The 14,205-nt window shown below is 42.7% G+C and overlaps 1 protein-coding gene across 1 annotated transcript in view; it reads left to right on the forward strand.

Annotated features, from left to right (window-relative positions):
* TRANK1 (tetratricopeptide repeat and ankyrin repeat containing 1) overlaps positions 1-14,205 on the forward strand; it is an 80,424-nt gene that overhangs the window by 45,929 nt on the left and 20,290 nt on the right. Inside the window, exon 15 of the mRNA XM_053468276.1 lies at positions 11,988-12,125. Coding sequence (XP_053324251.1) covers positions 11,988-12,125 — 138 coding nt within the window. The remainder of the gene's footprint in view (positions 1-11,987; positions 12,126-14,205) is intronic.

Genomic DNA, 14,205 nt, shown 5'->3' on the forward strand with positions numbered 1-14,205 from the left:
CCTCTCTCCCGACTCCCTAGTGTTTTGTGAACCTCCGTTGCTGACAGGCACTTTCACTACAGCTTCGTAGAAGCCTCAGCGTAAGTGAAGGGCAGTAACGGAGGCTGTCTGTGCGCATCGCGCAGACCCCCACCAGCTGACAGGGAGTATGATCCTCTGCAGGAGACCTCGATTCTCTGTCAGCCGGTGGGGGTCTGCACGATGTGCACAGACAGCCTCCGTTACTCACCTTCACTGGCGCTGGGGCTTCTATATCATGTGATGCTGCCACTGCATCGTAGGAGCGGAAGTGGAGGAGAGAGGCGGAAGTTGTCTGTGCGCATCGATTCTAGTGTTATAATCCGATCTCTGTTTGAGGTCAGATTATATAAGGAGAGGAGTTTTTCCAGAGCATTTGCTCTGAAAAAAACTTTATAAATCGATAAAAATCGATTCGACTAATCGATAATGAAAATAGTCAACGATTTTCATTATCGATTATTATCAATTTTATCGATTAGTTGTTTCAGCCCTAATTTTTTTTACCATAGTCAACTTTATCTATCACTGATTTTAAGGGTTTAAACAAGGTCCAAGCTTGTTAAGATTTCTTTACTATAATCAGTTTATCTTAGCCATAAATTTGACTAAACAGTTAACATTCTTCTGCTTTCATCTATTTTTTAATAAGTAGGAAACTGAAATCAATAGCAGTAATGCAGTTACCAACATCCAAACATTTTCAAAAGACTAGTAATGAAAATGTCATGGCTGGCCGTGAGCCAGGGAACCAGTAGGTTCCTATTAACACACACAAAAATCTGGGCGAAGTACAAAAAGGATGATCCGTGAATGAAGTCAAGTCATAATGCAAAAGGTCGAGGCAGGCTGCAAGAATCACTAGTCAGAATAACAAAATAGGGTCTGGTACACGAGTAAACGAATGACAAATAACGCTTTGGTATAGGGAAAGTCTAGTTGATACCTGAGCAAAGGTTTCTGGGACGACAGGGCTTTTATTCATTTGAATTTGGCGCCAAAATGACAACGCCTGTACGCGTCTCCTTCCCTGCCGGTGTCTGTCGGCAGCGGGGAGGAGACGCGTCTCCATGACAATCTGTGAACGCGCCCTCCTTTCCACTGGTCTCCGCTGGCAGTGGAGGGGGTGTGTCGCCACAGAGACCCTGCTCGCTGTGCTGCGTCTGTCTGACGCCGGATCCCGGGAGTTGAGTAGGTTCGTGACTGGAAAAAAAAAATCTTGTTTCTGACACTTAGAAATAAAACTTACTTTTGGATGTTGGTATCTAAATATTATTTATATTAAACACTTAAAGTGTTTAAGTGAACTTCCAGTGGCTCACTTCTCAGTCAAACCGCTGATCTACTGGAATTTTTACGTTCAGAGAGAATGGTCCAAAAAGAGAATATATCCAGTGATTTCCAGCACCTTATAGAAAGTATACCCCAAAGAATGAAGGCAGTTCTGAAGGCAAAAGGGGGTCCAACCCGGTACTAGCAAGATGTAGCTAATAAAGTGGCCAGTGATAGTATATTGTGGTGCAAATAAACAGCTTAGCTTCAGTATATGAGCGAGTGGTATGTAAACAACTATCTTATCCATGCTTTGTAGTAAAACATTACGTATGTAATTTGTATGATAGCTTGTATCCTTGCAAATGCATGGAGGCAGTCATCAGAATTCAGCTCCATCCATCCACTATTTCCCCACCCTTGGCTTGTAGGAAATTTGTCCAAAAACATCTCCTGGTTTGCTCATACACTATATGGACAAAAGGTATTTAGACAACTCTTAATTATTGAATTCATGTGTTTCAATCAGACCCATTGTAACAGGTGTATAAGATCAAGGACCTAGCCATGTAGTCTCCATTTAGAAATATCTCTTAAGAGTTCAGTGAACTCAAGCTTGGTACTGTGAAAAGATGCCACCTCTGCAATAAGTCAGTTTGGGAAATTTCATCCCTGCTAGCCACCGTTAACTTTTAGTGTTATGATTGGAAAGTGAAAGAATTTAGGAACAGCACCACAGCCATGAAACAGAAGGCCACATAAAGTCACAGAGTGGGATCAAGTACTGAGGCGCATTGTGCATATATATAAGTTTTTCTTATAAGCAAGTCCTAGAATTCACGCTATATCTTCACGAAAGAGTTAAAATATTGGCATTATAAATGTCCATAGGGTGCCTAGTTTAAAAAAATGTATGATTTGATGGGGTAAATTGAATTGGCGGGCTTCAAAATGTCCCAAATATGAGACGTGGGCACAGACTGACCAGATGTCTAAATGGCAAAGAAATACACACCTCACAAAGGTGGCCTTTTACCTCCCAAATAACTCAAACTCATGGATGTGGAGTATCACTGTGCTTAGCAGATGTACATATTGGGGGTGTTGTTTGGCAGTGACATATATCAGGTGCAGTAAATTTATACCTGGAGTACAACGTGTGTGAAAAAAATAAAAAAATGTTTTACTACCATAAAGTTTGACAAAGGCTGATGGTAGAACTAGTGCATGGAAATGGTTAAAATACCAGCATTTGAAATACCTTGGGGTACAAATGCTGTTACCAATATAATATAAGACGACCCTATAGGAAAAAAGTTACCAGTAAATGTTAATTCATGTAAACTATTTAAACTATTTTTTTTAATAAAAGCTATGATTGAGAGAAATATTTTGTTTTTAGTTCCTTTTATTTTCCAACCTGCCCCCCTATGTGCCACTCTGCCTTCAGAAATGCCTTATACCCCTATATGCCACTCTGGTATTTAGGGGGTTAAAAGGCATATTGGGAGGTATAGGACAGAGTGGCATATAAGGAGGTATAAGGCATTTCAGGAGGCAGAGTGGCGTATAGAGTGTTAAAAGGCATTTCTGGAGGCAGAGTGGCATAAAGGGGGTTAAAACGCATATCTGGAGGCAGAGTGGCATTAAGGGGGTTAAAAGGCATTCCATAGAGCACTCTGCCTCCAGAAATGCCTTATGCCCCCCATTTAACACCCCCCCCACAAAAAAGCTAGGGCTGCAACAACTAATCGATAATAATCGATAATGAAAATCATTGCCAACGAATTTCATTATCGATTAGTTGAATCGATTTTTATCGATTATAAAACGAGGGTTTTTTCAGAGCAAACGCTCTGAAAAATACCCCTCATTATATAATCCGTTTAGTCTGACTCACAGCAGCAGCAGCTCCTACTTACCAGTCCCTCCCTGTAATCACTGTGACAACTGGCCCCGCCCCTTCCTTCTCCCAGAAGGCCAGAACCACATGGCTGTGACACTCATCTAACTGTAAGTATAAAATTAATATTTGGGCTGCTGAAAGTTAGGGGAGGTGGGGGTTAATTTAGGGGCAGCTATGGTTAATGGGGTGTTTAGGGTTAATTTAGGGGCAGCTATGGTTAATGGGGTGTTTAGGGTTAATTTAGGGGCAGTTATGGTTAATAGGGTGTTTAGGGTTAATTTAGGAGATGTTGTGGTTAATGGGGTGTTTAGGGTTAATTTAGGGGATGCTGTGGTTAATGGGGTGTTTAGGGTTAATTTAGGGTAGTTGTGTTTGATGGGGTATTTAGAGTTAATTTAGGGGTAGTTATGGTTAATGGGGTGTTTAGGGTTAATTTAATGATGAGGACTGAAGGTTAATTTAATTAATTTAATAAAGTTAACTTGAGGCACAGTTAGAGGTAAAGGGGGGCAGACTAAGGGGAATCTAAATCCTGGGGGCAGTGAAGATTAACCCAGTACTTTTATAAAAGTATGGTGTCAGTGTGCTGTGAACAGGTCTGTGACTCTATGAGGGGACTATGAGGTATCTGGGGGGTATAAGGCATATCTGGGGAGGATGGAGTGACATATCTGGGGGTATAAGGCATATACGGTATATAAGGCATATGTGGGGAGGGCAGTGTGGCATGTCTGGGGAGGATGGAGTGGTGTATCAGGGGGTATAAGGCATATCAGGCACAGTGGCATATGTGGGGGTAGAGTGGAGTGGCATATGTGGGAGGCAGCGTGGCATATGTGGGAGGCAGCGTGGCATATGTGGGAGGCAGCGTGGAGTGGAATATGTGGGAGGCAGCGTGGCATGTCTGGGAGGCAGCGTGGCAAGCCTGGGCTCAAATGTGCATAAATTGGGGGGGCGGGTTGGGAAATAAAGACAAGAAATGCATTTATCAAAGTTTTTTTTTATTCTGCTGTTTGTATTTAACAATTTTTTTTTCATTTATTTAAAATAATTTAATAATGTACATTCATTTTTTTTATCCGATTAAGCGAAAAAATAATCGGCCAACTAATCGATTATGAAAGTAATAGTTAGTTGCAGCCCTAAAAACAACTTACCGCTGCTTCTGACTCCCGGCCATTCGCGTAGACAACTTCTGCTGCAGCCGGAAGGTCTGCGCGATGGACGCAACAACCCCCGCTGCTAACCGCACCTCCTTCCGGCTACAGCGGAAGACATCTACACACCGGGAGTCAGAAGCACCGGTAAGTTGGGGGGGGCAGGAGGATCCAGGTCCCCTGCAGCGTTGCGGGGGATCTGGATCTTAGTCTCATAGTCAGACCTATTTGAGGTCTGATTATAAGACGACCCCAATTATAAGACGAGGGGTATTTTTCAGAGCATTTGCTCTGAAAAAAAACTTGTCTTATAATCGAGCAAATACGGTATTTTAACCCCTTCGCGACCTTTGCCGGTTCAGGACCTGAACCGTCATAAAATTAAATTAGCTTAGAAAGTGATCAAAACGGCGATGTCGAGGCATTCAGTAACGCCGAGATCGGCATCGGGGGCCATGTCTGGCCCCTCCCCGGGGCGTCAACAGCTGCCATACATTGTATGGCGGCGGACGCCCGTTTTAAAAGCGTTTAGGAGGCGATCAACGATCAACGACTTAAATGGTGTCGATGGAATGCCTCGATCAGGAGGCATCCAGCGACACCAAACACTTACCTTTGGATGGGCTGTGACCGCTCCGGAGAGCGGTCACAGCCGCAGCTGCCGGTGTTCTTCGCCATCAGCAAGATGGCGGCGGCCCGGGAAAAAAAACCAATAAAGATGAAAGTTCGCTAGACGGTCTCCAGACCCTCTAGAGAACTCTGGCTCCACTTGCAGGTTGAATACAGGTACTGCATTCAACCAAGCAAGTCAATGGAACCCAGCTTTCTAATCACTATTACTACTATTTTTATTCAAAAAAAATAAAAAATGGAAAAAAAAAATTAAAAAAAAAATGTGCTAACATTTAAAAATAATTATGCAGTAATGTCACTAGATGAACCATCCAGTACATTGCAAAATGTGTAAAAAAAAAAAAATATATAAAAAAAGTATTAAAAAAATAAAATAAAAAAATAAAGTTTATTATTTTGAGCAAGTGCTAAAATTTCTCAAAAATCTCAACAAAGAGTTAAAATAAAAGCACTTCAAATACCCAAGGGGTGTCTAATATATAAAAAAAATGGCTGATGGGGTAAATTGGAGTGGCCGAGCTCAAAGATAGGGCATAGGTACAGACTGACCAAAATGGAGAAAAAAAGCGCACTTCCCAAATGTGGCATTTTAAATCTCAAACAACCCGACAAACCCATGCATGTCGGGTATCACTGCACTCAGGAGATGTTCCTGAACACATGTTGGGGTGTTGTTTGACAGTGACATATACCAGAACCTGTATATCTATAACTAAAGTACAATTTGTGTGAAAAAAAAAATAAAAAAAATTACTATTACAAAGTTTGACAAAGTGTAGTTCTATAATTGGTGCATGGAAAGGGTTAAAATAACAGCATTTGGAATACCCTGGGGTGTCTAGTTTTCAAAAAACAGTAATTTTACTCACCGTAAATTCTCTTTTCCCAAGTATAGTGGCAGTACCAGAGGGTTTGCTCTTTCGCCGGGACAAACACTAAAAAGAAAACAAAGGGTTAAGCTCCGCCCCCCCCTTACCCTATAACCGCCCGTACCGGCATGGAGAATTAGTTAATCAACAAGAGGACCAAAGGATGGAAAACATTATCTGTATTAATAACAATTTGGGAGGGAGATCCGTACTGCCACTATACTTGGGAAAAGAGAATTTACGGTGAGTAAAATTACTGTTTTTCCCGGCGTATAGTGGCAGTACCAGAGGGATGTAGCAAGATCCCCCTCAACAAAAGGGGAGGGAGTTAGAGTTTGACTGTGTGAAGGACCTGACGTCCAAACTCAGCCGCTGCAGCAGAGGAGATGTCCAGTCTGTAATGTTTAATAAAAGTATTCCATGAGGACCATGTTGCTGCTTTACAAATGTCCTCTGGAGAGACTGAAGACCTGGAGGCCCAGGAGACTGAGACGGCTCTCGTAGAATGAGCCGTAATCTGAGGAGGAACCGTGACCCCACAGGAATCGTATGCCAGACGGATGGTATCTGTGAGCCATCTGGACAACGTAGATTTTGAGACCGCTTGCCCTGAAGACCTTCCCTGGAACTGGAGAAACAGATGGTCAGATGAACGAAAAGAAGAGGTACGTTCCAAATATATGGTAAGAGCTCTTTTAACATCCAACGAGTGCCATTCATTTTCTTCTGGTGTCGTAGGATCTGGATAAAAAGTAGGCAGGATAATAGGTTGGTTAATATTGACCTGAGATAACACTTTAGGCAGGAATGATGGTCTGGGATACATGACCACTTTGTCTTGATGAAAAACGAGAAATTCCTTAGAAGCTGAGAGAGTCTGGAGTTCCCCAATCCGCCGTGCCGAGGTGATGGCTACCAAAAATGCTGTCTTTAGGGAGAGGAATTTTAGTGACACCTCTTGGAGAGGTTCAAATGGAGATAAACACAGAGCTTTGAGTACCATGGTAAGATCCCATGGTGGAAAAAAAGATCTAACCGGAGGTCTCTTAATTGTGATGGCCTTAAAAAATCTCCGAATTAAGCGATCTGACGCCAGATCGAGTAGCCGGAAATGACTGAGAGCAGACACTTGACCTTTAAGAGTAGAGACCTTGAGGCCTGCCGTAAATCCCATATGCAAGAAGCGCAAAAAGACCGGAATGGATGGAGGAGAAGACTGCAGATCTAGAGACTGACACCATTCCAGAAATTTTCTCCATGTTCTTAGATAAATTCTTGATGTAGACATTCTCACTGAATTCAAGAGGAGATCAGTCATAATAGGGTCTATACCTTGATTTTTCAGGATTAGCCTTGCAGCAGCCAGGCCGTCAGTCTGTACATTCGAAGGATGTGAAGCGGAATTCCTTTTGTCTCCAAAACTACTAAGGACAACGGAAGCTCCCAATAAGTTACTGAAAGCTGGCACAGGTCTGAAAACCAGCTCCGGTTTGGCCAAAACGGGAGAACTGCCAGTACTCTTGCCTTGTCCATCTTGATTTTGAGCAGGACTCGGGGAATCATTGCCACCGGAGGGAAGATGTAGGCCAGGTTGAATTGCCACTTGATCCCCAATCCATCCAGAAAAGGAGGGTAATCCATACTGTACAGGGAGGCAAAAAGAGGGACCTTTTGGTTCAGTCTCGTTGCCATGAGATCCACTTCTGGCAAGCCTACTAATGCCACCAATTTCTGAAAAATAGTCGGATGAAGGGACCATTCTGCGAGCATCTGTTTCTGCTGAGGTCGTCTGCTAGTACATTGTACTGACCTCTGATGTGAACCGCAGAGATAGCTTCCAGGTGCTTTTGTGCCCATCGCATGATGTCGGTGCATAAAGCTTGAAGACTGGCAACTCTCGTACCTCCTTGTCTGTTTATATAAGCCACTGTTGTGGCGTTGTCTGATTGAATCTTTACTGGTTTGCCTACTATCCATGGCTTGAAGAACACTAGGGCCCTGAAGACAGCCTGTAGTTCCCTGAAGTTCGAAGATTGACGTGCTTCCTGCGTTGACCACTTCCCTTGTGCTGAGTGAGATTGGAAATGAGCTCCCCAACCAGTCTGGGATGCATCTGTGGTAACTACCAGCCACTGCTTGGGCTGGAATGACAGGCCGCTTGTCAAATTCTTCTTGATCTTCCACCACTCCAATTGTTGCAGCACTTCTTGAGATATCAAAATCTCTTTGTCTAGGTCCTCGTCGTTTCTGGACCAGTGGGACAGAATGTGCCATTGTAGAGGCCTCATTCTTGCCTGTGCCCAGGCTACCGCCGGCATGGTGGAAGTCATAAGTCCCAAAACGCTCATAACCTTTCTGATAGAGCATATGGGATATGCTTGGAGATCCGCAACCTTTAGCCGAATGCGTGTGGCTTTGTCTTCCGGAAGAAAAAGACGAAGAGATCTTGAGTTTACCCGAAATCCCAGAAATTTGATCTCTGTTGTTGGATTTAAGTTTGATTTGGGCACATTCAGAAGCCAACCATGGTTTTTGAGCAGATTGATCGTCACTTGAAGATCTATTAAGAGTTGTGCAGCTGATGAGGCTTTTATCAACCAGTCGTCCAGGTAAGGGACCACAGATATTCTTGAGAATATATTCTTGGTGAGAATCTTGGTGAAGACTCTTGGTGCAGTTGAAAGGCCAAAGGGTAGCGCTTTGAATTGAAAGTGAAGGAGACCTCGGCTTGCGTACACTGCAAATCTTAGAAATCTTCTTGACTTTACGGCTATAGGCACATGTAGGTAAGCATCCTGAAGGTCTAGGGAAGCCATATAATCCCCTCTCTGAATCATCTGAGTAACTGAAGAGATGGTTTCCATACAGAAGTGTTGGTAAGGAATATGTTGGTTGACGAACTTTAAATCCAATACTGGACGAAAGGTGCCACCTGGCTTCGGGACTAGGAACAACCGGGAATAAACCCCCTGGAAAAACTGAGACTTTGGAACGTTTTCTATCACTCCCTGTCTGAGGAGTTTTGACGCTGCCGTAATTAATGCCGTATTTTTGGTTACTGATGGGTAAGAGGAGACTAGGAAAATATTGTGTGGAGGCCTGCAAAATATTATGGTGTAGCCTTCTGAAATGATCCGGCGGATCCATGGGTTGCTGGTAGTCTGGAACCATGTGTCCCGAAACATCCGAAGGCGACCTCCTACTTTGTCAGAACCGTCTCGCCCTATCTTGTCTGGCTCCTTTAGGGTGAAATCTGGTGTCTTTATTTTGTTTCCGAAAGGAAGACTTATCCGATGGTCTGGAATATCTCTGTCTATTAAAGGGGTACCTGCGGTTCCATTTAGGCTTAATATCTTGAGGCAGCGCTTTCTTGGTGTCTGACATCTGTTTCAAAAGCTCTTCCAGAGGAGAACCAAAAAGTTTTTCCTCTCAAATGGTAAATCGCACAGTGAAGATTTAGATGCAGAATCAGCGTTCCAGGATCTAAGCCAAACTGCTCTCCTGGCAACCGTAGACAGACCCATATTACGGGCAGATAGCTTGACTAATTCTTCCACCGTATCAATCAAAAAGTCATTAGAAAGTTTCAAATTTTTAAGCAGTTGGGAAAGATCTTTATCTGCATCCTCCAGAACGTGGTTTTCTAATTTCTGGAGCCATAAGCCTTGAGCTCTCGCTACCGCTGCTCCAGCTGATGCTGCTTTGCAGTCCTGCTGCTTGGAAGATTCTTCTATTAGCATTCTCTGCTCTCTTGTCCATGGTGTCTTTTAGGCCGGAAACTTCCCCAATTGGCAATGTAGTTTGTTTAGACAACTGAGCGACCTGGACATCAACTTTAGGAAGCTCTTCCCATATGCTGTCATCTTGAAGCTTAAAAATTTGTTTGAAGTGCTTAGAAACAAAAGCTCGCTTACTTGGATGCTTCCATTCACGCTGTACAAATTCCATAAGATGAGGCAAAACAGGAAAACCCTTTTTCTTAGTGTCTGGATTCAGTAAAACATGATTTACTTCTTTAATGAATTTTCCCAGCTCTTGAGAGGGAAAACCGGACTCGGATTCAGATTCTTCCGAACTGGATACATCCATGGATGAACGAGAACATTCCCCAGATGACAATTCCGATGTAGATGAACTACGCTCTCTCCTGCGTTTCTTACTTGGCTTGTCATATACTGTTGGCTTGGCCGCCTCCTTAAATGCTTGGAATGTTTGCGACAAATTATCCTGGAACCAGGATAGAAAAGACTGCATATCCTTTTGTTTTTCTTTTGCCAGGATATCTGCTAAACACTGCTGGCATGTCTTCCTCTTGTAGCCTTCTGGGAGAGGAGTATTACATTCCAGGCAAGCCAAATGTTTAGACTTACATGAAGCCTTTTTGGGAGGAGCAGAAGGCATTTTATCCTTCTCTGGAGATGAAGGGGTTAACATATTTTTGGTGTATCAATATCAAGATCACCAAAAAAACCGTGTGGGGGTCAAACAACACGGCAAAAACCTGTCCTGACACACACTCTTGTGGTCAGACAGGTTTACACAGTTTTTATAGGCAGCCAAATTTTGAATCTGGCGCCAAAATCGGATGATCCGAACCGCGCATGCGTCGTAGCACGGCCGGATCATCAGTGGAACGCATAGCCACCCGGGCGTGCGTTCCACTGAACTGCGCATGCTCCTCCCCTGGCAGTGAAAACCTCCGCTACAGAACCCGTCTGTAACGCGGAGAAGCTGAGTAGCTGAGCCGCAGCCGAGCTCCCACCCGGGTAGCGAACGGACTGCGAGACCCCCGCTTGGCCGGCACAACCCGTGTCCCGGCTGAAGTCTTCGATCGGAGGAGCCGGAGCCCCAAGTGTTCGTCCCTGCGGGACAAAAAAGAACTAATTCTCCATGCCGGTACGGGCGGTTATAGGGTAAGGGGGAGGGGGCGGAGCTTAACCCTTCGATTTCTTTTTAGTGTTTGTCCCGACGAAAGAGTAAACCCTCTGGTACTGCCACTATACACCGGGAAAATATATGGTTTGAATGGGTTAAATTGAGTTAACCCGCTTCAAAGATATTCCAAAGAGGAGATGAAGGCAGAATCACCAAATGACCACCTGGATTACGCATGCCCCAAAAGTTGCCTTTTACCAGCCAAACAATCTGACAAACCCATGCATGTGGGGTATCGCTGTACTCAGGAGATGTTCCTGAACACATATTGGGGTGTTGTTTGACAGTGACATATACCAGGACCTTTATATCTATAACTAAAATACAATTTGTGTGAAAAAAAAAATAAAAAAAATTACTATTACAAAGTTTGACAATGTGTAGTTCTATAATTGGTGCATGGAAAGGGTTAAAATAACAGCATTTGGAATACCCTGGGGTGTCTAGTTTTCAAAAATATATGGTTTGAGGGGGTTAAATTGAGTTAACCGGCTTCAAAGATATTCCAAAGAGGAGATGGAGGCAGACTGACCAGATTTGTTAAAAAGATTTGGAAATCATAAAACGCTGCTTGTACTTATTGCCCTATAACTTACAAAAAACAGCAAAAAAACATAAAAACATTGGGTATTTCTAAACTCAGGACAAGTAGTAGAATCTATTTAGCTAGTTTTTTTACTTGCTTTTTTAGGTGAGTAAAAGATTTTTCAAATAAAAGTCATAAAATGTGTTTTTTTCAATTTTTCACCATGTTTTTTTTATTTTTTTTATAGTAAATAAGATGATACGATCAAAATAATGGTATCTGAAGAAAGCCCATCTTGTCCCGGAAAAAACAATATATAACTTATGTGGGTACACTAAATGGGTGAGGTGAAAATTACAGCTGAACACAAGCACCACAAAAGTGTCAAAACAGCCTTGGTCCCACAGGGTACAAAACGAAAAATGAGCCCGTTGACAAATATAATCTTGATGAAAATAAAAAAGCAGGAAACCCTGTACATGTTATTTATATTTGGTATCACACCAGTAAAATATGTGCTAAAAAAAATACATAAAACAAAAGTGGTCACACTGCTTGCAAAACGGATATAAATTCTAAAAGGAAATTGATATTCATAACTATAGTCAAAACTACTATATGATGTTTTTTTATTGTTGTGATCCATCCAGTAAGTCTTTATATTCTTTTAGGTTATACTGGTAAAAAATGAAGAGGCCAAGGAAAACATACCAGAGGAATTAAGCTTGGCATTGGTTCTTACTATTTATGAATCAAAAGGCTTGGAATTTGATGATGTTCTACTGTACAATTTCTTCACTGACTCGGAGGTATGTCTGCAGTACTTTTGTAGCATTTGGTAGTCTGAACACATTTATTCCCTTATGTGCATTAATATATGCCTTCCCTCCATCATTTTCTTTGATAAATTGGTGATCCAAATTATTATCACCCTCTTGAATGCTATGGTTTTACATAGCAGGGCATACCGTATTTGCTCGATTATAAGACGACCCTGATTATAAGACGACCCCCCAAATCTGAATATTAATTTAGGAAAAAAAGAAAAAGCCTGAATATAAGACGACCCTATTAGGAAAAAAGTTTTACCAGTAAATGTTAATTCATCTAAACTATTTTTTTTAGATAAAAGCTATGATTTAGAAAAATATTTTGGTTTTATTTCCTTCTATTTTCCAACCTGCCCCCCAGTTATGCACATCTGCCCCAGAAATGCCTTATACCCCCTATATGCCACTGTGCCCCATGATATGCCTTTTAACCATATATGCCACTGTGCCCCATGATATGCCTTTTGACCTCTTATGAGCCACTCTGCCTCCAGAAATGCCTTATACCCCTATATGCCACTCTGGCATTAAGGGGGTTAAAAGGCATATTATGGGGCAGAGTGGCATATAGGGAGGTTTAAGGCATTTCAGGAGGCAGAGTGGCGTATAGAGAGTTAAAAAGGCCCCAAACTTACCGGTCAGAAGCACCGGTAAGTTTGGGGGGGGGCAGGGGAGTGTTAAATTGGGGGCATCAGGCATTTCTGGAGGCAGAGTGCTCTGTGAAATGCCTTTTTAACGCTCTATACGCCACTCTGCCTCCTGAAATGCCTTAAACCTCCCTATATGTGGCATATAGGGGGTATAAGGCATTTCTGGGGCAGATGTGCATAACTGGGGGGGCAGGTTGGAAAATAGAAGGAAATAAAACCAAAATATTTTTCTCAATCATAGCTTTTATTAAAAAAAATAGTTTACATGAATTAACATTTACTGGTAAAACTTCTTTCCTATAGGGTCGTCTTATATTAAGGCTCCTTTTTTCCTAAATTAATATTCAGATTTGGGGGGTCGTCTTATAATCGAGCAAATACGGTAATTTTGTTATTGAATTTTTCTGTCCAATTTTGGTGTGTTACTTACTTTTAATAAAAATGTGGTTAAGACGCCAATAATGAACAAAATAAAATCAATAACAATATTAATCACACTCCTATCATGCCAAGTCAGCCAGTACATGCTGGAAAAGGAGCAGACTCATGTGATGTAAATTCACGTGACTCCTCTGGGTGCCTGCCTACCCTGGGCGGTACAAGAGATGCTGCGAGCCACACAGAGGGAAGCAGCAGGGGCCCTGTGGATGATTATTTCCGGACGTTTTTTTATTTTTATTTTGCCGATAATGCCCTTTTCGGCCAATATATTTTAGCCACTGATATATCGGTGCATCCCTAAAGGAAAGTATCATACCATTTACTATTTGCTCGATTATAAGACGAGGTTTTTTTCAGAGCAAATGCTCTGAAAAATACCCCTCGTCTTATAATCAAGGTCGTCTTCTAATCAGACCTCAAAAAAATGTCCGCTGGGGCCAGGCTGCTTACCGGTGCTTTGGTCGCGAGCAGCGTCTCTTCTACTAGCAGCAGGAGAACAGGAAGCTAGCAGAGTGTCACATAATTCTGCCTCCCCCCCTCCTTCCTCTGGGGGCAGGGCCAGAGAAGTTGTTCGCACAGCCGGGCCCCTGCAGAAGTCTTCGAGTGAGAGATCTGCAGTTCAGGTAAGGGGGTGGGGGAGGGTTTTTGAGCAAGTATGTGTGATTAATGGAATGAATGAGTATTTAAATGTTTGTGAATGAGTGTGTGTGTGATAGCATAGATGTGTAAGGGGGGTGGTGGTGGTGGTAGCATGGTATAGGGAGGCTGTACTCACACTCCTATCATCCCCAGGTCCCAGCATGTACTGGCTGCCTTGGCTTGATAGGAGTGTGATTGCTGTTAGCAGAGATTATATATATATATATATATATATATATATATACACATATATACACCGTATTGGCTCGAATATAGGCAGGCAGCGGGGTTAGGATACAGATCGCCCGCAGCGGTGCAGGGGACCTGCA

Source organism: Spea bombifrons, chromosome 5, assembly GCF_027358695.1.
Source record: "Spea bombifrons isolate aSpeBom1 chromosome 5, aSpeBom1.2.pri, whole genome shotgun sequence".
Classification (NCBI taxonomy): domain Eukaryota; kingdom Metazoa; phylum Chordata; class Amphibia; order Anura; family Pelobatidae; genus Spea; species Spea bombifrons.